The 27,322-nt window shown below is 37.0% G+C and overlaps 1 protein-coding gene across 1 annotated transcript in view; it reads left to right on the forward strand.

Annotated features, from left to right (window-relative positions):
* CFAP44 (cilia and flagella associated protein 44) overlaps positions 1-27,322 on the forward strand; it is a 118,515-nt gene that overhangs the window by 19,016 nt on the left and 72,177 nt on the right. Inside the window, exons 6-15 of the mRNA XM_007181919.3 lie at positions 1,051-1,153; positions 4,484-4,700; positions 6,389-6,503; positions 9,426-9,590; positions 11,529-11,684; positions 12,294-12,341; positions 12,966-13,065; positions 13,710-13,804; positions 16,528-16,737; positions 17,365-17,475. Of these exons, the coding sequence (XP_007181981.2) occupies positions 1,051-1,153; positions 4,484-4,700; positions 6,389-6,503; positions 9,426-9,590; positions 11,529-11,684; positions 12,294-12,341; positions 12,966-13,065; positions 13,710-13,804; positions 16,528-16,737; positions 17,365-17,475 (1,320 nt within the window). The remainder of the gene's footprint in view (positions 1-1,050; positions 1,154-4,483; positions 4,701-6,388; positions 6,504-9,425; positions 9,591-11,528; positions 11,685-12,293; positions 12,342-12,965; positions 13,066-13,709; positions 13,805-16,527; positions 16,738-17,364; positions 17,476-27,322) is intronic.

A 27,322-nucleotide genomic window follows, 5' to 3' on the forward strand; every position in this document is an offset into this window, starting at 1 on the left:
CGGCTGTTGCAAATATTCCCGGGCCCGACATGAAGGCTCTGTGGAGGAAGTCGGTCGGGACCATCTCAAAGTACCATGAGCACTGAGGTCCCCCGCATCTGCAGAGAACTGAGCAACATCTAGCCCGCTTGTTTTTCTATCACTTTATGGCCAACGACAGTTTTGAAATGTCCGTTTTTCTATTTTGTGGCACGATAATTTGGTTTGAGGTCAGTAGTTAGGGGTGTAGTGTGAACAAGAACGCTAACCCTAAACCTCACCCTCCTGGACCCTGAGCGCTTGTGTGTCGGTGGGGCTCTTCTCCGTGTGTGCTGGGGCTGCTGGTGCCCAGACAGCGACAGCGACCTTCCTCCACTGCCCACGTCACTTCAATTTTTCTGAAACAGTTATCCATTTGTGGATGAGAAATGCTCTTGTGAGGCTATGAGAAACCCATGAGAAATGTGGTTTGGGGCATACAAGCTCTCTTCCAGAAAAGACAGGGTGAATTTATGTGTTGCGTGTAAAGTAAATGTCTTGCTTGTTCTAGGTCTCCATTAAAAATAAAGCAAAACACCAAACGCAGGGTAAGCAATTCATCTAACTTAGTTGTCCTCAAAGAGTGGTCCCCAGATTCAGCATCACCAGCATCACCTGGGAAATTGTTAGAAATGTAAATGCAAGATATCAGGTCCCAGCCCCAATGTACTGAATCAGAAACTCCAGTGTTAAAGCTTGCAATCTGTGCTTTAATGAGCCCTGCCTGTGATTCTGATGCCTGCTAAAGATTGGGAACCACTGTTCTAGCTCTTCTGATGGCAATTTAAAAAATCGTAGAGTTAAGACATGACTCTCTTAATGAAAATAAAACTTAAAATGAGTATTCTTCTAGTTTTCAGTTTAAATTATATCCATTGTCAAGTATTTATTAGATGCCCAGTTTTGAGTTTTCTATTAGAGTGGATCCTAATAAACAAATTATAAAGTAACAGATGCTAAATACTGTATTAACTGAGCGATTTGTATGATAATCTCCCTTTCAGTGCTTTAGTGAGATTTTATCTTTTATAGGTTCACCCCCAAAAAACTTACTTCACAGTAGCAGAAAAAGGAGTTTTCCCAAAGATTATCATTTATGAATATCCTTCTTTGAGGCCCTACAGAATACTTCAAGGTGAGTCTAGTAGAATCTTTAAAATATCTCACGTTTAAGGTTAAAAACATTTTGAAGATGTAATATTATTGTAGCAGTCAGGGTCCTCCAGAGCAACACAGCTGGTGGGAGATAGAAGAGAGATTTATTTGAAGGAACTGGCTTATGTAATTATGAGGGCTGGCAAATCTGAAGTTTGTAAGGCAGGCTAGCAGGCTGGAAATTCTTTGGAAGGAATTGATTCTACATCTAAGGGCAGAACTTCTGCTTCCTGAGGGAAACCTTAGTTCTGTTTTAAGTGCTTTCAACTGACGGGATGAGGCCCACCCAGGTTACCAAGGATAATCTTAACTGATTATAGATGTTGACCACATCTACAAACTATCTTCACAGCAACATCTAGATTAGTGTTTAATTGAATAAGTGGGTACTATAGCCCAACCAAGTTGACACATAAAATTACCATCACAATTATCTTACAATTCTGTTTTCCATATAATTAATTTCAGTAGTCAATTTAAAAAAATGATTTTATTTTTCAGAGCAGTTTTAGGTTTACAATAAAATTGAGAGGAAGTTTCAGAGATTCCCACATACCCTCTCCCCTCACCCATGCTTAGCCTACTCATTATCAACATGACTCATCAGAATGGTACATTTTTACCAAGGATGAGTCGATGTTAACAGTCACAATTACCGAAAGTCCATAGTTTCCCTTAGGGTTCACTTGTGGTGTTCTGTATTCATTTAGACAAATGTATAATGACATATATCCATCATTATAACATCATTCAGTATTCTGAATAGGAGTTTTCCCAAAGCCTGTCCTAAATATCATCTGTGCTCTGTCTATTCATAACTGCTCTACCCTCTTTGGCAACCACTGATCTTTTATTGTCTCCATAGTTTTGCCTTTTCCAAAATGTCATGTAGTTGGAATTATACAGTATTTAGCCTTCTCAGGTTGGCTTCTTTCACTTAGTAATATGCATTTAAGCTTCCTCCTTGTCTTTTAATGGCTTGATAGTCCCATTTCTTTTTAGTGCTGAATAATATTCCATTGTCTGGATGTACTACATTTTATGTATCCATTCACCTATTAAGGGGCATTTTAGTTGCTGTCATTCATTTCACTTACATATAAGCTTATATATAAGCATTCATTTCACTTATATAAAGCATATATATATACACACACACAGACATAAGCATACATAAACAAATACATTATTGCTTTTATTTTGAAGAGTTATCTGTTACATCAAGAATAAGAAAAATAAAAGTTTTATTTTACTTTCATTTACTCCTTTGATTCTCTTCCTTTATGTAGATCCAAGTTTCTGACCTATATTATTTTCCTTCTTTCTAAAGAACTTCTTTTAACATTTCTTGCAAGGCAGGTCTCCTGGCAACAAATTCCCTCAGTGTTTGTTGGTCTGAGAAAGTCTTTATCTGTCACCTTTGAAGGATAATTTTGCAGGGCGCAGAATTCTAGGTTGGTGTTTTTTAGGTAAGATTTTGTCCCCTGCCGTTTGTTGTTTTTTTTTCCCAGTATTTTTTTTCTTTATCTTTCATTTTCTGTAGTGTTTCTGGGCATTTATCCTGGTTGGTGATCTTGGAGCTTCCCGGATCCGTGGTTTGGTGTGTGACATTAATTTGGGAAATTTCTCAGTCACTTTTGGTTTAAATATTTCTTATGTTCCTCTTTCTTCTCCTTCTGGTATTCCCACCACACATACCTTACACCTTTTTATTTGTCCCACAGCCCTTGGATATTCTGTTCTGTTTTTATCAGTCTTTGTTCTCTTTGCTTTTTGGTTTTTGAAGATTCTATTGAGACATCCTGTAGCTGAGAGTCTTTCCTCAGCTGTGTCCAATCGAGTAATGAGCCCATCAAAAGCATTCTTCATTTCTGTTACAGTGTGTTTTTTTTTTTTTATCTCTAGCATTTCTTTTTGGTTCTTAGGATTTCCATTTCTCTGCTGACATTGCCTATCTGCTCTTGTATGTTGTCTACTTTATCTGTTAGAGCCCTTAGCATATTAATTATAGTTGTTTTAAATTCCCAATATGACAATTCCAACATCTATGCCATGTCTGGTTGTGCTGCATGCTTTGTCTCTTCAAACTGTCTTTTTTTGCTTTTTGGTATGCCTTGTAATTTTTTCTGGGTAGGCAGACATGATGTACTGAGTAAAAAGAACTGCCTTAAATAGGACTTTAGTCACCTGGTGGTAAGGTGTGGGGCAGGGAAAGCATTCTCTAGTCCTGGGATTAGGTCTCAGTGTTTTGGTGAGCCTATGCCTCTGGACTGTGAACTTCTCAAATGTTTCTCAGCATTTTTCTCCCCCCTTAGGTAGGACAGGATGGCTAGAGTGGGCTGGGCTGGGTATTTCCTTCTCCAGGTCAGTTAAGCTCTGAGAACACTCCAGCCGGTCAGGCTCTGGTTAATCAGTTTCCCCTGAGGGCAGACCTTATTAAGAAGAACAGAGGGCTCTCGGGTATTTCAAAATGGTTCCTTTTCCCCTCCTTCTGTTGGAAGCCTGGGGGATTTTTCTAGATATTTTTACTTCAGGAATCTGGTCAACTCCCGGAGGTAAATCTCACCATATTGTTGGGGCCACCTTATGACTGGGTCCCCCTGGAGTTTTTAATTCTCAGGCTTGTCCACACTGAGCCTCCAGCAATTCGTCAGTTAGAGTTCATGTTTTACTCCCCGGGCAGTGGTTCCTTGAGCTGTTCTGGCTGTTTCTGCTTGGAAGCCTCTGCTCTGGTGAATTGCAAATCCCTGTGCTTACCTGGTGGTCTCTCCATTCTTGGGGGGCAGGGGTTTGCCCTGGTTCCTTTCTTCTCGTATAGATCCAAGGAGAGCTGTTGATTTTTCAGTCTATTCAGATTTTTACTTGTTGTTAGGATGGAATGGTGATTTCTTAGCTCCTCACATGCATAACCAGAAACCTGAAGTCATCAATGTTTCGTGAAATTTTCAGTGACAGATTTTAAATTGATTTCTCTCTGCTGTCTAACATGTTTTTGTGTCACCCTTCCCCGCTTCATGAAATAGAATGTATTCTCAAAGTGTTTTTCTCACGCAAAGTGTGATTAAGATTTCTTCACACCCCCCCCCCCGCCCCCCCCCCCCCACGCCCCATATCATGTAGTTCATTCTACAGCCAAGGGTGATGAGTGATTTTGGAATTGTTTCTTTAGGGGAGTCTTGGCATTCTTCCACCAATGCACACCACTAAGGGTGCTCTCTCTCTCTCCTTTTTTTAATTTAAATAATACACTTTTGAAAAGTAAGTGCTGTCCGTGTTCATTAGACTTGCATTCATCTTTTCATCCTTTCAGATGGGACTGATCTGGCCTATGCATATGTGAACTTTAACTGCGACGGTACCTTGCTGGCCTCTGTTGGTGGCAACCCTGACCACACACTGACAATCTGGAATTGGAAAGAAGAGCAGCCCCTACTGAGGACAAAAGCTTTTTCCCAGGAAGTTTTCAAGGTTACTTTCAATCCTGAAGATGACGAGCAGCTTACTACATCGGGATCCGGCCACATCAAGTAGGTTGCGTGACTGATGCAGGTGCTAGTCGTTTATTGTTAGGGTCTTTTCTAAGAGGATTGACCAGCTGGAGACATTTTTGCTGATGTTGTTAACATTAGGATAATTTTTAAATGTGTTATTTTAAAAACTAACTGTAGGGCAGCTTTTCTAGTTGGGTATGGAGATTTTATTACTGAAAACAGCATAGATAAAAGAAGGGCTTTTGAATTTTGCTTGCTGCCTTCTTGTAGGCTTCACTTCCTAAGAGAGTTTGTAAAATGTCTTACTAACATTGGCGTGCTGTGTCCAAGTTCATATTGAGCTTTCAGGTCCACTGTTCAGTGTGTTGTAGCGATACTGTGAGATGGATAAGTCATCTTGATGTCTCTGAACTCAGTCTTCACTTGTAAAATAAGAATTATAACAGAACCATTCCTGATGCAGGACCCTCAATACTAAATGGTAACAGAGCCTACTCTTGATCTCAGGTCTCTGGGTGTTTTCCACTATATCATACCCTTTGTTCTTTGTTCAGGATGGAACTGATTTTGTCCTTTATTTAACAACCTTCGAGCACTACTCTTGAGCTGCCCTTAACTTGATTCCCAGTGTCTCTTTATGAGAAAGACGTTTTTTAATCTATCTTAAATTCTTTTCATTCCAATTTAAATCTGGTCCTTTTGAAATATAGAATAATTGAACAGATTTTTAAATCTTGGAATTGTCAACTAACTCTGCTGGCTATAGGTTTAAAAATTCTAATTTTTCCATTGCTTACTAGAGTGCATATTTTCTATGTACTATGTCTTTGGGGAAAGATAGACCTTGAACAATTTCATGTGTGGTGTGCTATAAAAGAAACAGAGGAAATGGAAACATATGATCAGGGGAACTACAACAGCCTTGGAGAAGGGTGTTGGTCATTTAGGCTCTTGGCTTCATATTATTGGCTTGTTGATACTGTCCATTAACTATTCTACATCCAGGTGGTAGGCCAGATTCTTTCTTTTTTCTACATGGTTTTCATCATTCTGGCTATTCATTTGTTTAGATTATGAATAAGAAAATATTAATAACTTTTATTGACTTTATGTGCCAGGCACTCTTCTAAAAGAGTTTTTCAACAATTTCATGAGGTTGGTGCAAATAATATTCTCATTTTACACATGAGTGAATGAAAGCACAATGTGATCAAGAAGATCACTCAAAGTTACACAACAAGTTAATTAGAACTTTTGGAAAACTTTTATATCCTCTAAAGTGGCACTATGCAGTAGAACTTTCTGCTAGGGTGGGAGTGGTCTGTGCTGGCCAATCTAGTAGACAGTAGCCACATGTAGCTATTGAATACTTGAAACTGGTCGGTCTGAATGAAACACTGATGTTTAAATTTTATTTAATGTTAATTACTTTAAGTCTAAATTAAAATAGTCAAACATGTGGCTATTGCATAGGACAACACAACTCTAAAATGTAAGATCTACAAAGGCAGGGAATTTTTTCTTTTTGGACTATTTTGCTCGATGCCGAATTCATATTGCCTAGAACTTTGCCTGACAGGTAGTTGACACTTAATACATTTTAATTGAATGAATGGATAAATGAAATAATATGTGGCTATGAAATATGTAAATGTTTGGGTGATATTAAAATTAAAACAAATGAAATTTCTTTGAGGTACATTCAGGCTCTTATTTGTTGGCAGGTTCTGGGAAATGGCTCTAACATTCACTGGCCTCAAGCTTCAGGGTTCATTGGGTCGATTTGGCAAAACAGCCACTAATGATATAGAAGGTTACATGGAGCTCCCAGATGGGAAGGTGAGTACAGCTACTATTCTACAATAATGAAATTATTGAAATGAAATGAAGTGATATACATATATGAAAGCAGTCTAAAAAGCACTGCCAATATTGGCAATAACAGATACTATAATTGTAAATATAATGAGCATTTAATTTTGCCTTTTCAGATTATCAATTTTAATTCTGTGAAGTTGTCATAATCCACATGTACATATCATTTTGTCTTTACTAAATATTATATACACATATAAAGTATGCGAGCATTTTCATATATTAACATAGTGACTTACTTGTCACTTTTAACTATGTCATGGAGTTGCAATGTTTATAGTGTTTATCTTTCCCTTCTCTCTTCTTTGCCATGATCCTCCAAGAGGACTTACTGGGTCAAAGGTTATATACAGTCTTGTGGCTTTTGCTTTTATTACCAAATTATTATTCAGGAAGATTGAGCCACTGTATAGTGACATCTACAACACTGCAATTTTAATCTGTTAGTTTCTTCTTCTTTCCTTATAAAATTTATAGACATATTGCCTATAGGATCAGTTCTTCATTAATATTGTATAAGGCTTCCTATTAGGATGAGTTATATAGTATTATTTGTGGTCATCTCAGTTATAAGTAAATGCCAACATACAAATATTACTCTGAGGAACCAAATGGTCTAGTCATTGCCTAGTGGAATATTCTTAATTTGAAATCATGGTGTATGGGAGGAAATAAAAAGTCTTGGATGCTGGCTAAGTTATAAATTATATATCCAAACCTATAAGATGATAATAAATTATTCCAGCTTCAAATTCTGTAAGAATTAAGCTAAGATAAAGATCACTAAAAACATGGTATGAGGTATATCTGAAAAAGGTTCAGTAGAGTTTGTGTAGATGTAGGGGAGAAAAGAACCCATTTTATTTATTTATTTATTTTAAAAAATTTATTTATTTATTTTTGGCTGTGTTGGGTCTTCGTTTCTGTGCAAGGGCTTTCTCTAGTTGCGGCGAGCGGGGGCCACTCTTCATTGCGGTGCACGGGCCTCTCACTGTCGCGGCCTCTCTTGCTGCGGAGCACAAGCTCCAGTCGCGCAGACTCAGTAGTTGTGGCTTGTGGGCCTAGTTGCTCTGCCGCATGTGGGATCTTCCCAGACCAGGGCTCGAACCCGTGTCCCCTGCATTGGCAGGCAGATTCTCAACCACTGCGCCACCAGGGAAGCCCAAGAACCCATTTTCAATGAAAGAGCCACAAAAGGAAATATTTAGAGTTGGGAGTAAATATTATATATGTAGAGGATTAATTGGAGTACTCATGTTGGGAAGGAGTGGGAAAGGAGATTGAGAAGTATGGTGGCGCCCTAGTGTACGAGGACTTGAACAGCCAGGCAGAACTGTTAGGTTCTGGAAGAGTAGAGTTGCAAATGAAAGAAGTTATATATAAACTTGGACACAAATGCCAAGCATATTAGAAGGGAAATGTGGAGTCAAGGAGATGAGCTCAGAAGGAAGATACTTCTTTTATGTAAGAAGAGATGATGAGAGTCTGGACTCTTCTCGGGACAAATGGAAAAGGGAAGCTAGACATGAGTGACATTTCAGAAAGGAATGCCTTATAGGCTTTGGTGACTTTTGGTGGCTTTAGTTACTGGACAGAAAAAAAGTCTAAGTAAGGACAAGTGGGCTGAGGCTTAATAGGTAGAATAGATAAGCATAGGTAGACTGGAGAAGTAGAAAAGACTGAGGAAGGTCATAAGTTCCTCTAGGTGAGAGGAAAATGGGGCTGCAGAGTCCTTGAGCAGGCAGGCAAGAATTAGATCAGAGTTCCCCAAAGGGCATTGCATGCAACATTCTTTTGCACAGAAACGCTATGAAAAGATCTTCCTGATCAAATTCCTTTGCAGCTAGAAATTTCTCATGGTGATTCCCAGTGAACACTTCTGTATTAAAGCTTCCAAGGGGTCCTAGAGAAAAGAAACTTGTTTGACTTTGTTTTTCCTAGCATATGTCTTCTGAGGCAGCGTTAGTTGGAATGGGAGGTTTTGAGCCACAGTGCGTGGTTTAGAACCCTGACTCCTCTGAGTAATTTTGGGCAATGTACTTAACTGTTCTGTGCTTCAGTTTTTTTACTTTATAAAATGGGGATAGTAATAGTCAGGACTTCCATTGGCCCAGATGGTTCCTTTGTGCAAATGGGAAAAACTATCTCTTCTGGGAAAATAAAGTACCCAATCTGTACAACAGCACATGGTGTCCTTGGTAAATGTACCTAGTTCATATGGTTTTTAGGATTAAATAACAATATATGTTAAGTGCTCAGGCACTGCTTGGCATGGAGTCAATACTCAATTAGTATTACTTATTATGTTATACTAGTTAAACATCTTAAGAACTAGTGTTTGGTGGTACATACTCTGGGAAGTGCTGGATTAAGTGCATTAATGTGAAATGGTTCTAGATGATCATCCTTATTTGAAATTGAATTATATTCTGCTATAATTTGCTGAGTTCAGTACTGGCCTCACAATTATCAAACATCTTATAACATTTGATATTATCACTCTTAAAAAGTAGAATTTCATCTATCAAGAACTTTAAACATGTCTCTAAATTTTGACCCAGTAATTCCACTCCTGGGTTGCGTCCTTAAGAGGTGTACAAAGAAATCTACTGCAGATATGTTTGAAAAATTAACCAACATACAGCCTGATCACAATGAGGTAAAACTATGTATAATGCTAGGAGCAAATATGTCAAAATGTGACAAGTGGTTGTTTCTGGGGTAGTGAATTTTCATTGCTGTATTTTCTTATTTTAAAAATTAAAAAAAATTTTTACTTTCATAACCAAGAAAAATCTTTAGAAACAAGTCTCACCAGCTCTTTGAAGTATATATACACGTTTGTCTGTCTTAATGCACGTTCCTTCCTTTCCGCACACCTGCCAGGTGCTCTCAGGGTCAGAATGGGGCAACTTGCTGCTTTGGGAAGGTGGCCACATCAAAGTCGAGCTGAGTCGAGCTGCAGGCAAGCCTTGTCACCAGGGTCCCATTAACCAGATAATGCTGGACGAGGGTGAAGTCATCACCATCGGGTCAGATGGATGTGTCAGGGTAAGTTTTCTTTACACTTGGACGGTAGCGCCCACATCAAAACCTTGCAGATCACCCTGTGGGTTTTATCAGATTTTAATTTCTCACAAAGGTCACTTGATGAAGGAGATCAGTGGTCATTTACCTCTAGGGTCAACTCATTTTAAATAATGCTTCTCTTGTGGTAAATATTTAAATTCTAGTCAAAATTCATTTACATCTTGGCACTGAAATTTTCTGAGGGGGCCTTTGGTTATTTTGATTCTGTTGTTGATGTATCAATAGTAGCTTCGGAAAATGAATATCCATGTTAGCACAATATTAACAGTGGACTCAGATGTCCTTCCAAAATGCCTGGTATGAATGGGTCATTTCCTAGGGACGAGGCCAAGCATTTGTTAGTTATTTTTTTACTGAGTTTACCAATTAGAAATACAAAGGTGGGCTGATAGGGTTTGCCTATGGATGCTCCCTTCCTGGTGCTCTGTACACTAGTGAACTCGCTTGTCCTCACCTGTGGACACTGTCCTGCCCATAGTGTGGGCTAAGCTGGGACATTGCTTCTGCATCTCCGTGCTTCTGGCTGTTGTCACACCTCTTCTCCCACCTACCCATGTGTAGGTACCCTGCTGTTACTGGCAAACCTGCAGTCTTCTGATTTGCCTTGTGGTCCCCACAGTATGTATTTCTACTGGGGCCTTTCATAAGAAAATATTCATAAAAGGGAGTATTTTCTGGACATTCTTTAGGAAGTATTATTATCAGAAGTAAGACTGTATTATTTTTTTTTACTAGTATGGTTACTCTGACACTTACTGAGCTTACGTATGGCTCAATTTATTAGAGACATGTCTTCCACAGTTTGTCCTCTTACCATTGGCTTTTTGAATCATGTTAAATTTAATTTTGTTCTATTTTACTCATTGCTCTGAGAATCTTTTGTCCTTTATTATGTCATACAACATATTCACTATCCTTCCAAGGCATATGTCACCCCCAAATACATCAAAATACCAAGTGGAGGAAAACCTCAAGAGAAGAGAAGTTAAATACTTCACAGAGGATCCCTTCATGGACATCACTAATTTGTTTCCCCTTTCAGCGTCTCCCCTTATCTCTTCAGTCCCCTATGTTGTAAATCTCTACCTCTCACCCTCTAGGAAAAACCTACTCCAACTCCCAGGAGTTAGTCTGACCCTAGGATCTGGGACTCTCCTCCACAAGCCTACTCTGTGGGACAACATCAATCCTCCCAAAGGCTGAGTTGTTGAGTCTAGGGTGACGTAGCAGCATGTGGCTACAGAACCTTCCAGGCTGGGCTTTGGCACTTCCCAGGGGAAGTCCTTCCGAGTCTCTTCACCACATGAAGTGAAACTGTGCTGCCTCATCCTTCCCTAGTACTATTCTGGTCTCCTATCCCAAGAACAACCATCCTTATCTGAATAGTACAGTCTAAATCTATGATAAGGAAGAGAAACATTATCTCATGAAGACATTACCTACATCAGTTTTTCTCTGCTTATAATGAAGATAGTGCTTGAATCATTAAGCAAGAAGGTCTGTGTCCCCTTTCCAGGAGCCCACGGATCTAATGTAAAACGAGGCTCGTCATGATGTCTCAGTGTATGACTGAACCGTTTATTCCTTGCGGCCGCTATATATGCAGAAAGGCCTGACAGAAACCTTGAAATAAAGTTTACTTTAGGCACATTAGAATTCTTATTCAGGTCTATATTTTCTCACTAATCTCCCTAAATACAAAGGAAATTATAATAATTCATTATTCCCATTTCAGAGCAAAATCCCAGGGTTAGATTTTGTCTGGTGTTTTAATTATACCTACTCATTATTTTCCTGAAACAAGAGAAATGACTCTTGAAAAAAATGGGGCCTTTTCTGGCTTAGAAAATGTACATTCAGAAACTGCTGATTGATTAAAGTATTTTCTTATTTTTTAAGATATGGGATTTTGAGACAATAGACACTGCTGATACTATAGACGAGACTGGATTGTTAGAGATAGAGCCCATTAATGAACTTCAAGTAGACAAGAATGTCAGACTCTTCTCTATGATAAAAATGAATGAAATTGGAAATAACTTTTGGTTGTCTCAGGTAAGATGCAGTCTTCTCTCTTTGCTCTTTAAAGTTATCTGGACATTGGGACTTCGCTGGCAGTCCAGTGGTTAAGACTTCGCCTTCCAACGCAGGGGGTGCAGGTTTGATCCCTGGTTGGGGAGCTTAGATCCCACATGCCTCATAGCCAAAAAACCAAAACATAAAACAGAAGCAGTACTGTAACAAATTCAATAATGACTTTAAAAAAATACATTAAAAAAATAGTTATCTGGACATAAAATTAAAATAGTAGTATAATTTATTGTCACTGTAAATCCATTGTACTATTAAGACTACTATTGATACTACAATGAAGAGTTCCCTGAATTTTGATAGTTAATTGACTTGTATTTTATACACAGAAAACAAATTAGCATTTTTATTATGTTAAACTGACTATAAGTTTTATGAGATTGCTTCATTTATTGCGTCGTTGTGTTCTAAGATGCATGGAAGTTGCAATTGTTTAATTCCAATCACACTTTAAAATATATGTAAGTTTTTGGTATGTTTTGTCCTTTAACTAAATCATAAAAAGAAAATTCCTTTAATTTGATAAAAGTTCAAAACGATGAACAAAATATTATTAGGTATTTAATTTTTTAGGATTCCAATGGAGCCATATGGAAGCTTGACCTTAGCTTTTCAAATATTGTAAGTTGACTATTTTTCTTATTTTTTTCTAATTCTCATAGTAAAAACCTTTGTTGTTATTCTTTAAAAGACACTCTTTTTCCATATTTGATCATTGTTCTCATCAAAAACTTGCTCAACATATCCAAAGAATTCATACTGCCTCTGTCTCTTTCTCTCATTATGATTTTACATAAAGAAGAATCTATCTCATAACAGAATTTACAGGAAAAGTGGCAATGACAATGCCTAACATTATACAGTGCTTTACAGTTTTCATAAACATATGGCATTTTAATGTATATTATCTCATATAATCCTCACAACTACTCTGTTTTGTAGGCAGGCAGTTGCCATCATCTCATTTAACTGATGAAGAAATGGAAACTGGCATTTGAAGTGACTTGTGCCAAATCACACAGCCATCAAGCGCATCATCTGTCTCTCTTAATTCCAAACTTCAGCGCTCTTTCTGTCTTACTATGCCTTTTCTAACTTCTGTTCAGATAAAGTCACACATGATACAGGGTTCTATTTGCATTTCTTTAAACTTGGCCTTAATTCTGTGTTAACCTATCTTTGAGCTCTAATAGGATCTTTTTACCTATCTTTGAGCTCTAATAGGATCTTTTTTTTTGTTATCAGACCCAAGATCCAGAATGCCTCTTCTCCTTCCATTCTGGAGCCATTGAAGCCTTGGCCATCTCTCCTCTCACTTATCTCATGGCCACTACTGGCTTGGACTGTAAGTAGGAACTCATATCTGGACCTTTGTGTTTTGTTTTCAATTCATTTTTTAATGTGTTTGATTAAAGTATTTGAGAATTTTTCCAAAAGGGAAGCTTCTTGATTCAAGTGAGGTGAGTTTCAGGAGAGGGGAAAGGGCCCAAAATACGGCAACCATGGTTATTGCGAGAGATTAAAATAAAGACACATCAATAAGTTACTCGTGAAAATACCATTCATCTTGGTGTTATCCACATTCGTGCTTTTCCTTTTCCTTCCATCTCGACTTACAGTGAATCTATGTGGACTGTGCAAGGTGAAATTGATCCACCAGTCAATCATCAGTTGTTTCTTTACTACAGTCGTCCCTCTGTATCTGTGTGGGGATTTGTTCCAGGACTCCACTGATACCAAAATCCACAGATGCTCAAGTCCCTTATATAAAATGGCATAGTATTATTCATGTTTATAAATTACCTGATTGAGGGTGTACATGTAAATTTTTAACTAAAGAAAGGCCATTAGATTATCAGTTGATTTAATTTTTATGATGTTTCTTGTTTAGTGCTTAAATGTGAAGTGAGCTAAAGTTATTAAAGATATTTATATATAAATATATATATATATAAATAACTTGTTTCTTTTTAAACTGTCTTTCTGTAGGCTCTGTTAGACTCTATGATTTTGCTAGCAAAACTCCTTTGGTTCAGATGAAATTCAAACAAGGAGGTACTGCCCTTGCTTGGGTACCACGACTGGTAAGCTTATTGTTATAATGAATTTCTACTAGAATCTATTTGTAAATATGGTATATTAGTGCTATTAGAAACACAGATATTTTCTGACTCTGGATTTTAGAGAAGAACAAAAATTTTAGTTCACTTAGAACGTGATAAAAATCATATCATGACTTTGCTATTGTGGTTTTGGTTCTGTTTTAATGAAAATCTATTGTTATGCCACCTAAAGTTTAGAAATAGTTCCATGTTAAAAAGTAATTACCTGACAGAACTTTGTGTATCTGTCCTCTGTCTGACTCTGATTCATTCATTCTATATATTTCCAGCATGTCTGCAACGTGCCAGTCCTTTTACTAGATTCTGGGAATATAGCAATGAACAAAAAGACAAAAATATTTGCCCTCATGAATCTCCCACTCTAGTGGGAGACAGGAGGCAGAGACAGACAAAAAACAAAATAAGTAAATTTATATGATATGTTAGATAATGATAAGAGCTATGGAAAAAAACAGAGATCATTGTTCTAGTTGTCTATTGCTGTGTAATAAACTACCCCAAATGTAGTGGCATAAAACGGCAATCATCTTATTTTGCTCACAGTCTCTGGTTTGGGAATTCTGACAGATGACAACAAGGATGGATTATCTCTGCTTCACAGTATCTGGGGCCTCAGTTGGGGAGATTTGAATGGTTGGGGCCTAGAGTCCTCTGAAGGCTTCTTTGTTACAGGTCTGGCACCTGGGTTGAAGGTCAGGCTAAGCTGGGATGTCAACAGCAGTGCTTACCTGAAGCCCATGTCACATGGAGAGGTGATTATCACAGCATGGTGGCCTCAGGGCAGTCACACACTTCTTTATGGCAGCTCAGGGCTCCAAGATCTAGTGTTCCAACAAATAAGGCAGAAGCTGCTGTCCTTTTATGACCTGGCCTCGGAAGTCACATAATGTCACTTGTACCATACTCAGTTGGGTGAAGCAGTCACAAGCCCCCCCCAACCCAGATTCAAGGAGAGAGGGACTTAAACCCCACCTCTCCATGAGAGGCATGGCAAAAAATTTGCAGCCAAGTTTTTAAAATGTCATGGGAATGTTTGGGGAATATTTTATCCTTATTGTTTTGGGTTGAAGTCAAAGAGAAAATGTTCCAGGCCCAAAGGAGATGTGGAGGTGGCTGGAATGGAGGGGAATTTCATGATGGGATCAAGACCAGAAGGAGAACTCAGGCCAGGGAATAGAAGCAGAACAATGATGAGACTGGATTAAGTAGAAATGACAGAGTATTTAGATTACCAAACATGGATCACTCTTTATCCTAATCTGTTTACACTCTTACCTAAATTCTTTAAAATACAGCCTATGTAATTGAATCATTTTTTCAGATGCTTGGGCAATGTCCATAGAATGTTTTCTTTTTTAGCCTTATATCCAAGTAATGATCATATGGATATTATGCTTGAATTGCCCCTTCTTCATACCCTCTTGCCTTTCTGGAAAACTGCACATCATTGTTTACAATTTAGCTCAGGTCAGATATCATCTCCTCTGCATAGCCCTCCATGACCCCACCTTCAAGTACAGCTGCGTACTTCTTCCTTTGTGGTTTTTGTTTAAGGACTGTGTATATACCTCTTTTATAGCACTTATCACAGTGTACTAAGATGACTTGCTTTATTGACTGTCTTTCCCACCAGACTGTTTGTTCTTCATGGCGACGCCATATCTTATTCTTCTTTGTACTTCCAGTGCCTCTACAGTTACTGGTACATTTAGACACTTAGTAAATGTTTGCATAAACATTCAGTTGGAATTGAATGGAATATAGTTTTCTTTATTAATTTATTTATTTTTGGGTGTGTTGGGTCTTCGTTTCTGTGCGAGGGCTTTCTCTAGTTGCAGCGAGTGGGGGCCACTCCTCATCGCAGTGCGCGGGCCTCTCACTGTTGCGGCCTCTCTTGTTGCGGAGCACAGTCTCCAGATGCACAGGCTCAGTAGTTGTGGCTCACAGGCCTGGTTGCTCCGCGGCACGTGGGATCCTCCCAGACCAGGGCTCGAACCCGTGTCCCCCGCATTGGCAGGCAGACTCTCAACCACTGCGCCACCAGGGAAGCCCTAGTTTTCTTATTCCCAAGATTTTCATAATTGCCTGGCCTCAGGGATGATCAATCTGCTCTAAAGAATACCAAGGCTCTTGCCCTTCTCCTGAATGCCTTCTGAGATAGCAGATTTAGTACATTAAGACATTGCTAGATTTATATCTCTGGCCCAGACTTCTCCTCTAAGCTGCAGACTAGGTCAGCTTTCTTTGCTATGTGCTCTCAGAGAATGTTTATTTCCTTTTACTTATTGCAGTTCATAATTCCATATTCCTTTGTGTGGTTGATTAATGTCTGTCCTCCCACTTGACCATAAATTTGTGAAAACGGGTTGAGACTGTTTATGCTGACACTTGGGTTGCTGGTGATGGGTGCCCGGCACATAGTAGACAGACATTCCGCCAACTTTTGTTCATTGAATGCTTGGATTGTCATTGTTTGCCTGTCTCATGGTCAGCAGTGATAAGGAACTGTCATAGAAGAGATGGAGGTTACCAGAAAGTAGTATAAGGAATTATTGATTAGCATTTATTTTAGTTAATTATTTAGTTAAATAACTTAAGTCTAAATAAAATACAGAAATCTGTTATGTAGTACAGCTTTCTTAATCAACTAATTTCAGAAACCCTGCATTTCATTTTTGTCCAAGGTAAGCTACGGTGGAGCACAGGTTACTGCAGGATTTGAAGATGGCGTTGTTCGAATTCTTGAACTTTATGATCCAAAAGGGCTCACAATTTTTGTGGGACGGAAGAGAGTTTCAGATGCAGATATTCGTTTGAAACAGGTTTTCAAACCTCATACTTCTCCTGTCACTGCTTTAGCTTATGATCGTGATGGAGAAGTTCTAGCCACAGGGGTAAGTAGTAGATTTCCTTGTGTTTCCTATTGAATTTTTGTGGTTAACCCTGCCTTATTAGTCTTCCTACTTAATGATGCCTTATTTGCTTATATTCCTTTCTGAGAATATATCCATATTTTGTTTTCTTTGTATTCAGATTCTTTCAGTATAGTCTGTGCATGACATTTAAAAATATTCTTACAAATTGAGTTGTAATGCTTATTTTAAATGAATAGAAATTTTCAACTGGGAATCATGCAACATGTTTTATGTATAATCAACATTTTATAACCTAGGTATGTTCTTATATAGACTTGTCATAAATGAAGAGAATAAACATGTAAATTCTTTATGCATAAATAGGTGAGCATATGCATTGTGGAATTTTTTGTGAATTAATCTTATATACAGGTATGGTGATCATCTTTTCAGAAACACATACAAGAAAACATGGTTTGTCAAGTGTTCTCATGGGGAAAATGAAGCAAATATTTGAAATAAGAATGTTCCCAGAATAACCTGGGGAAATATGATCATTGTAGGTATAAGTATACAGTGGGTGTAATATAGCTGTTAAATGCTTCTTTGTACTGTATGCAATATGTTTCATAATAATATATATTTGGGTATCTCTCTTTTTCTTAGAGTAAAGATCAAACTGTCTTCTTCTTTGAAGTGGAAAGGGATTATAAGCCAATCGGTTATATTACTACTCCTGGACCTGTTTGCCAATTAACCTGGTCTACAGCCTCTCATGTAAGTAGTTTTTTGTCTTCGTGTTTAAATCTCAATTACTACATAGTGAAGTGATCTGGTAGATAGAGAATAGTGGGTGGAATTATTAGCTCCACTCCTGGGTCCTGCCGTGAGGGGCCAGGGAAGCTGCTCAGCTTTACTAGTGGAGCATTACTCAGGAGCTTCAAGCCCTTCCCATTACCTCCTCCCTCTTCCATAATCTAATTAATCTATTATATCAGACTTTGCTTCAACAATGGAGACTTCAGCCCAAAACACAACATGTCAGAATGTGTTGAGTGTACTTGTCCTCATGTTTATCTCTTTACTTCTCTTCTGCTCCCATTCCAGCTCCATTTTCTCTTCTAATCTTCCATTGCCTCTTTTCTAATAACAATTGGTGATTCAGTATTGATTACTAATCTTATTTAATGCCCCTAATTTCCCTAATTTTGAGCATAGGATAATTCAGTCACCTGAATATTGATTGAATGTCTAAACCAGGCACTGTACTAGGGTTCCGGCATAATAATAATGCTGATGAACTGCATAGAAGTACTGTCAGGATTTTGCGGGGGGGAGCGGTAACATCTGTAATCTATTTTAAGCTCTTCTAAAGAAAATGGCTATAAAAATATAGTAGTACCTAGAAAACATATTTTTTAAATTAACAAATACTCATTGTTTTCATCTTTGCTAGGCCCTGGCGATGGATTCAATAAGCAGTACATAACAGTATCTTCTGAAGGAGAAAAAAATACACATGTTTAAGAGTTATATTGATCTGTGATAGAATTATTTAAGATTTCACAAGGGAATGGGTGACTAAAATATCAGTGATATCAGTGGTATAGACAATACATGCTGTGAATATAGAGCATGTATATCAAGAAAGGTAATATCAAGAAAGGGAGAAGTTAACACGTGATGTGAGTTAGTTGAGAGGAGGAGAGTGCAAGTTGTGTAGGTGAAGGGAAAGAGAGCTGCAAAGGATGCTCTGTGTTAAAGCATGAGCTATTGTATCACAACATATAATATTTTGTGCATCCTTCAATCATTTCCCTATATAACAAAGTTTTAAAAAACCCAGCATTTTTCAGGGGTTGGGAATGATGGGTGGGAAGGGGGTGGGTGTGACTCTAAAGGGGCAGCTTGAGGGAGAGCTTTGTAGTGGTGGGATAGTTTATGTTTTGATTGTGGATGGTTACATGAATCTGCACATGTGATGAAATGACATAGAACTATACATGCATTCTATATTAATGTTGATTTCCTAGTTTTGATATTGTTGCAGAAGAAGTAACCAATGGGAGAAACTGGGCAAAAGGTATAAACCTCTTTGTACTATCTTTGCAGCTTCCTATGAATTAATAATTACTTCAAAATAAGAAACTAAAACAAAAATGAAGGCAGAAAAGACACCCAGCCCCCCCACCCCCCAAAACAAAAAACAATTCAAAAGTCATTTCAGGCAGTGGTGCCTATTAGCACTTATATTTCTAGTATTATTTGGGAATTACTAATGTAAATTACTCTCATCTCACAATATATACATGCACCAAATCATCACGTTATGCACCTTAAACTTACACAATGTTATGTCAGTTATATTACAGTGAAGCTGAGGGGAAAAAGTAAATTAACGTGTGTAACTGATACTGCACACTTCAGTTGTCCAAATAGCAATAGCAGTTAGCCCCTACCAGCTCACTGGTCAGACCTCCTACCTGCCTGAATGCATTAAGCTTCTGCTCATTATTTTGGTTTCCAATAAAGGTGCATCACACACAGAACCATTCATCTGCAATGGTCACTACCATGATCACTTAGGCAGCGGTGTGGGGAAGTTACAAGGGAGCCAAATGAGAGGCAGGTAGATCTATTGGACAGCTGTGTTCCAGAGAAGATGTGACCAAAGTGTGAAAGACTGTGTGGATAAGAGATAGGTAGAATTGACTGAACTTGGTGATCTTCTGAATTTAAGGGGGTAATTTTGATGTGTCTAAATGAAATTCATTACAGTTTTTCTAAGACATGTTTTTTCTCTCCTGCATTTTTCTGAGAGCACCATTCTCCCTGTTACCTAAACCAGAAAATCTTTAGAGCCATCTCTTCCCTACCTCTAACCACCCTGCTTTGGTGGTTCACCAAGGCCCCCCATTGGTTATGCACCCTAAACATCTGTTAAATCTGTCTCTTCCTCTATGTTGTCTTTGTTGCTCTTTGTTTCATGCATTAAGCTTTGAACTTGATCTTCTCTGCCTAAAATGACCTCCTTTTTGTCATCCTAGCACACATCAACTCACTATATTTTAACACACACACAATTTACTAATATTTTATTAAGGATTTTTGCATCTACATTCGTAACAGAGTGATAATTTCCCCCTTTTGTAATGTCCTTGCCAGCTTTGGAATCAAGGTATTTCTGACCTTTTTTTTTTTTTTAAAAAAAGAGGTCTTTTCTATTCTCTGGACCTGATTTGTTGTTTGTAGGAGAATTTTAAATAATGGATTGAATTTCTTCAGTAGATGTCTTCTTTTAGCAGTTTATAGTTCTATAACTTCCAACCCACAATTTTATACCCAGTGGTAGTATCTTTCAAAAATGAAAGTAAGTAAACAGTAATCTGACTTTTTGGATGAAATGAGCAACTCCTGTTCTCATGCAGTTTAGGATTGTGCAAATGTTTTAAAGGCAAATGTCAGGCTCCCTTTTCTGCATTTCCCTTTTCTCTGGTATCATGTGCCATCAAATCCTAACTTTCTTGTCACTTTGAACTTCAGCTTGTGTCTATTCATCTCTGAGAGAGTGCCTAAAGCTCTAGAACACTGCATTCTGTTTGGCTTCTAGGTCCCATGCAGTAAGTTGACCAATGCCCTTAGGAGAAAGAGGTGCAGAGAATGCCCAGCTCACCTCACCTAGCTTCCCTTCTGCTGTGATCTTGGCTCTTAGAGCTGTGGCTGTACTGGTTTCTCTGTGTTGTCTTGAACTAGCTGATTTAGCAAACTTTTCATGTGTCATTGAATTCAGTTTGCTAACATTAGTGTTTTTCATCTATGTTTATAAAAAAGATTTGGATAATATTTTCTGTCTTCATAGTTCATCATCAAGTTTGTTATTAAGGTTTTTTTAATCTCCTAAGATGAGTTGTAAAATATTCTCTCTATTCGCTTGAAGAATTTGTAATATATTAGAATTTTGAATTTTTGGCAGGCTTGGTAGTAGAGCCATCAGAGCATGGGTTTTTTTGAGGTGCTTTTAAAAAAATTAATTCAATGCCTTTAATGATTATAGTTCTTCTTTTTAAATTTTAAAGTATAATTGACATAAGTCTCAGATATATGACATGATTTGATACTTGTATACATTGTGAACTGATCACCACAATAAGTCTAGTTAACATCTGTCACCATACATGAGAACTTCTGAGATCTACTCTGAGCAACATTCAAATATGCAGTACAGTATTATTAACTATAGTCATCATGCTGTACATTACATTCCCATGACTTATTTTGTCACTGGAAATTTGTACATTTTGAACCCCTCCATTTTACCATCACCCAGCCCCTGCCTCTGGCAACCACCAGTCTGTTTTCTGTACCTAATGTTTTTTTCTTTTTTAAAGATTCCACATACAATTGATATCATGCAATATTTGTCTTTCTTTTCCTGAGTTATTTCACTTAGCATAATGTCCTCAAGGTCCATCCATATTGTTGCAAATGACAAGATTTCATTCTTTTTTATGGCTGAATAATATTCCATTGTGTACATATAATCACAATGGAATATTTTCTTTATCCATTCATCCTTCAATGAACACGTAGTTTCCATATCTTGGCTATTGTAAAGAATGCTGTGATAAACTTGAGGGTGCATGTATCTTTTCGAGTTAATGTTTTCATTTTCTCAGATAAATACCCTGAAGTAGGATTGCTGGATCATGTGGTAGTTCTATTTTTAATTTTTTGAAGAATCTCCACAATGTTTTCCATAGTGGCTGTACTGATGTATGTTCCCACCAGCAGTGCACAAGGGTTCCCTTTTCTCTACATCTTAGCCAACATTTCTTGTCTTTTAGATAATAGCTATTCTAACAGGTGTGAGGTGATATCTCATTGTGGTTTTGATTTGCAGTTCCCTGATGATTAGTGATGTTGAGCATATCTTCATGTACTTGTTGTCTGTCTCTATGTTTTCTTTGGAAAAATGTCTGTTCAGATCTTCTGCCCCCTTTTTAATTGGATTGTTTGTGCTTTTTTTTTTTTGCTAATGAGTTGTACGAGTTCTTTATGTATTTTGGATATTAATCCCTTTGCAGGTAGATTATTTGCAAATATTTTTGCTTATTCATAAGGTTGCCTTTCATTTTGTTGAGTTCTTTGCTGTGCAAAAGCTTTTTTAGTTTGATGTAGTCTCACTTGTTTGTTTTTGCTTTTGTTGCCTTTGCTTTTGGTATCAGATCCAAAAACTCATCACAAAGACCAATGACAAGGTCAAGGAACTTACCGCCTATGTTTTCTGCAAGGAGTTTCATGGTTTCAGGTCTTACATTCAAGTCTTTAATTCGTTTTGAGTTAATTTTTGTGCATGGTGTAAGATAGTAGTCCAGTTTCATCCTTTTGCCTGTGGCTGTCCAGTTTTCCCAGCACCATTTATTGAAGAGACTGTCTTAACCCCCTTGTGTAGTCTTGGCTCCTTTGTCATCGTGGATTTATTTTTGGGTTCTCTGTTCTGTTCCATTGATCTCTATGACTGTTTTTATGCCAATACCATATTGTTTTGATTACTATAGCTTTGCAGTATAGTTTGAAATCAGGTAGTGTGATGTCTCCAGCTTTGACTTCTTTCTCAAGATTGCTTTGGCTATTCAGGGTCTCTTGTGGTTCCAATCAGATGTGTTCTTCTTGATTTAATTTTGGTCAGTACATTTTTTCCCCCAGGGAACTTGTTTATTTCCTTTGAATTTTCAAATTTTTTGTCTGTAATTTTCATGATATTCTTAATGTCACAGGATCTGTAATGATGTTTCCTTTTCATTTTTTTATACTGGTCATTTTTTTCCCTTCCTCTTGCTTAATCTTCCTAGAGGTTTGTCAATTAGTGTTTTCAAGGAACTTTTCACTTTATTGATTTTATTTTGTTTTTTATTTTATTAAGTTGTATTCTTTTATTACAGTCCTACATTTACTGTCTTAAGGTTTATTTTCTTGTTTTCTAATTTCATGAAATGGATATTTATATTTTATTATTCTTCTTTATATGTATCTTTATGTGTACCTTATAAAGCTATAGGCTTTAATGTATCCCACAAGTTTTGATAATGTAGTATTTTTATTATCATGCAGTTGAAAATATTTTCTCAGTTTCATTTTGGTTTCCTTGACCTATGGACTATTTAGAAGTATTGATATTTTCTTGTTTATTTATTTTTAATCTTTTTTTTTTTTTGGCTGTATTGGGTCTTTGTTGCTGTGCACAGGGTTTCTCTAGTTGTGGTGAGTGGGGGCTACTCTTTGTTGTGGTGCGCAGGCTTCTCATTGCAGTGGCTTCTCTTGTTGTGCAGCATGGACTCTAGGCATGCGGGCTCAGTAGTTGCAGCACATGGGCCCTAGAGTTCATGGGCTTCAGTAGTTGTGGTACGTGGGCTTAGTAGTTGCGGCACGCGGGCTGTAGGGTGCACAGGCTTTAGTAGTTGTGGCTCATGGGCTCTAGAGCGCAGGCTCAGTAGTTGTGGCACACAGGCTTAGTTGCTCTGCGACATGTGGGATCTTCCTGGACCAGGGATCGAACCTGTGTCCCCTACATTGGCAGGCAGATTCTTGACAACTGCGCCACAGGGAAATCCTTTATTTTTATTATTTAAACTTCATTTTTATTGAAGTATAGTTGATTTACAATATTAGTTTCAGGTGTACAATATAGTGATTCAATATTTTTATAGATTATACTCCACTTGAATTGATTATAAAATATTGGCTATATTCCCTATGCTGTACAATATATTCGTGTAGCTTGTTTATTTTATACATAGTTGTTTGTACCTCTTAATCCCCTACCTGTATCTTGTCCTCCATCTCCACTGGTAACCACTAGTTTGTTCTCTATATCTGTGAGTCTGTTTCTGTTTTGTTATATTCACTAGTTTGTTTCATTTTTTAGATTCCACATATAAGTGATAACATACAGTATTTGTCTTTGTCTGACTTATTTCACTAAGCATGATACCGTTCAGGTCCATCCATGTTGTTGCAAATGCAAAATTTCATTCTTTTTTATGGCTGAGTAATATTCCATTGTGTGTGTGTGTGTGTGTGTGTGTGTGTGTGTGTATACCACATCTTCTTTATCCATTCATTTGTTATGGATAGGTAGGTTGTTTCCATGTCTTAGCTGTTGTAAATAATGCTGCTATGAACATTGGGGTGCATGTATCTTTTCAAATTAGTGTTTTTGGGTTTTGTTTTGTTTTGTTGGGTATATATATCCAGAAGTAGAATTGCCAGATCATATGGTAGTTCTATATTTAGTTTTTTTAGTAACCGCCATACTGTTTTTTTACAGTAGCTTCATCAATTTACATTCCCACCAACAGTGTACCAGGGTTCCCTTTTCTCCACATCCTCCCCAACACTTATTAATTATGGTCTTTGTGTTGATAGCCATTCTGGCAGTTGTGGGATGATATCTCATTGTGGGTTTTGATTTGCAGTTCCCTGATGGTTAGTGATGTTGAGCATCTTTTCATGTGCCTGTTGACCATCTGTATGTCTTCTTTTAAAAAATGTCTATTCAGGTCTTCTGACCATTTTTAAAATTGGTTGTTTGTTTGGATATCGAGTTGTATGAGCTGTTTATGTATTTTGGATATTAACCCCTTATGGGTCATGTCATTTGCCAATATTTTCTCTTGTTTAGTAGGTTGTCTTTTTGTCAGTGGTTTACTTTGCTGTGCAAAGGATTAAGTTTAATTAGGTCCCATTTTTTTATTTTTGCTTTTGTTTCCTTTGTTTTAGGAAACAGATCCAAAAAAGTATTGTATGATTTTGGTCAAAGAGTGTTCTGCCTATGTGTTCTTCTAGGAGTGTAATGGTTTCTGGTCTTACATTTAGCTCTATAATCCGTTTTGTGTTTATTTTTTGTATATGGTGTGAGAAAATGTTCTAATTTCATTCTCTAACATATAGGTGTCCAGTTTTCCCAGCATCATTTATTTTCCCCATTGTATATTCTTGCCTCTCATTGTAGATTAATTTTGCCCATAAGTGTGTGGTTTATTTCTGGGCTCTCTATTCTGTTCCATTGATCTATGTGTCTGTTTTTGTGCCAGTACCATACTGTTTTGATTACTGTAGCTTTGTAGTATAGTCTGAAATCAGGGCGTGTGATACCTCCAGCTTTATTCTTTTTTCTCAAGATTGCTTTGGCTATTCAGTGTCTTTTATGGTTCCATATAAATTTTAGGATGATTTGTTTTATTTCTGTGAAAAATGCCTTCAGTATTTTAATGGGCATTGCACTAAACCTGTAGATTGCCTTAGGTAGTATGGTCATTTTAACAATATTAATTCTTCCAATTCATGAACATGGGGTATTTTTCCATTTCTTTGTATCTTCAACTTCATCAATGTCTTATAGTTTTCAAAGTATAGATCTCCTACCTGCTTGGTTAAGTTTATTCCTAGGTATTTTATTCTTTTTCATGTGATTTTAAACAGGACTGTTTTCTTTTTCTTTTTGGTATTTCATCATTAGTATATAGAAAATCAACAAATTTCTGTACATTAATCTTTTTTTTGCCTTTTTTACTTCTGTTTATTGTAAAGTTTATTTATTTTTATAATTGCTTCCATTTCAACATTTGCAAGGACGACCACAGAAACAAACTCTTTATCAAATTTGTTATCATATCCTAGTATATGCCTAAATTCTTAGAAAATGTCATTTTATATTTGCAAACATTCACTTTGTTTAAACATACTTTGGGGTGATTGATATGTTCATACATGTAAAATAGATTCTAGGTAATCAAGAACTAAAGCATCAGACAATCAGGAACAAAAGTTTGCAAATTAGCCTTGAATAGGATGTTTATAAATGAGTATTTTATTAATCAGTTTGGTATTCTGCTATAACAGAATACCATATACTAGGTGCCTTAAACAACAAACATTTATTTCTCACTGTTCTGAAGGCTGGGAGTCTGAGCTCAGCCTCGTGGTCAGCATGCTCAGATGCCAGCATGGTCAGATTCATAGTGAGGGCCTTCTACCTGCTTTTCAGATCACTGCCTTCTTGCTGATTCCTCACATGGAGAGAGAGAGAGAGCTCTGGTCTCTTCATCTTATAAAAGTACTAGCCCCATAATGGGGGCTCCACCCTAAGAACCTCATCTAAATCTAATTACCTCCCAAAGTCCCCACCTCCACATAGGGTTTCAACATATGGATTTTGGAGGAACACAAATATTTAGTCCATAGTAAGTGGCAAGCAGTTATTCCCTAAAAATATTTGATTTCAGGAAGTGTATTTTACTAAAGATCACAGGATATGTTGTTAGTATCTAAAATATTTGGGATCCATTATCTAACCTTTCAATATTAGCATCCAACTTGTATCATTTCTTGAATAACAAGACAAAGGTAGACTGATTTTTTCAATTTTTGAGAGAGATTAATGAATCAAAAAGAATGACAAGATTAATAGTTGCTATATTCTTAAAGTTATGAGAATTAAAATATTCAATATTTTTCATCATGGGGAGAGTATGTTTACTAATTATCAAATTGGAAAATTGAAATGATACACTTCAGTTCATCTCCAAAATGTAATATTACTCAAGTGATAAAAGCTTAATAAATGTATTTTTGAGTTCACTACTTGAAAATTTGAAAAAAATGCTCTCCTCCCCACAATGAAGGGGCTTTGATTTAGCTAGTTCTTATTGGTAGTTTTTCCAATGTTAGTAACTTTGTCATATAGAGTAATTACAGAGTATAGCCATGTGGGTGACTATTACATTAACTATGATTTCTCAATTGAATCTGTTAATTTAATAAGGAGTAAATGTCTAGTTCTTATAATAACAATGGAGTTCTTCGTAGTACTTCACAAATACCCAGCCAACCCTTGTCAATTAATTTAATTTGCTTAGTGGAATTTAGATGACCTTCATAAAATATTCTCTTGATTTATCTAGTCACGTTGTAAATAAAAAGATTAATCAAGGTGTAATACAAAAGAAAATGAGTTTCCTTTTATAGAATTTCACTTGATTAGAAAAGGAAATGAAGTCTATAAAATGTGGTAGAGAAGTATTAAAGCTCCTTATTCCTATAGGGCATATATTCTGCTGCTTTGATTCATCTTGGGGATGAAGTCTATAAATAAATGTATATGTAAGAAAACCACAGCATTTTCTCTTTAGATGATTCTAAAGTTTTCTAGTTACCTAGCAAAAATGGCATGGCATGCATATATATGTATATATGCATATATGTGTATATACGTAATATGTCATGTTTCTGTATACATATATGCATACTGTACATAAATATCAGTCTTCAAAATTTAAATAAATTTACCAGTTGTTGATATACAGCTTTTCATGAAGGAATTTTGTAAGACAGATTAAAGACAGGAAGAATAGAAACTGCAAAACAGTGCCTCTCTAACATCTTTCATCTCTAAAACATAAACTACATTCAGTCATCAAGGATACAGACCTTCACGAAGGATAGAGAAGTATAATGAAATTGAATTTTCAGGTATTTTAGAATTAACAATGTGATGAGACTGACTTACTGTGATACTCACACATGATGGATGAAAAATATCTGGTTGAGTTATTACAATTATAGT

The sequence above is a fragment of the Balaenoptera acutorostrata genome, chromosome 4 (genome assembly GCF_949987535.1).
Source record: "Balaenoptera acutorostrata chromosome 4, mBalAcu1.1, whole genome shotgun sequence".
Taxonomy (NCBI): domain Eukaryota; kingdom Metazoa; phylum Chordata; class Mammalia; order Artiodactyla; family Balaenopteridae; genus Balaenoptera; species Balaenoptera acutorostrata.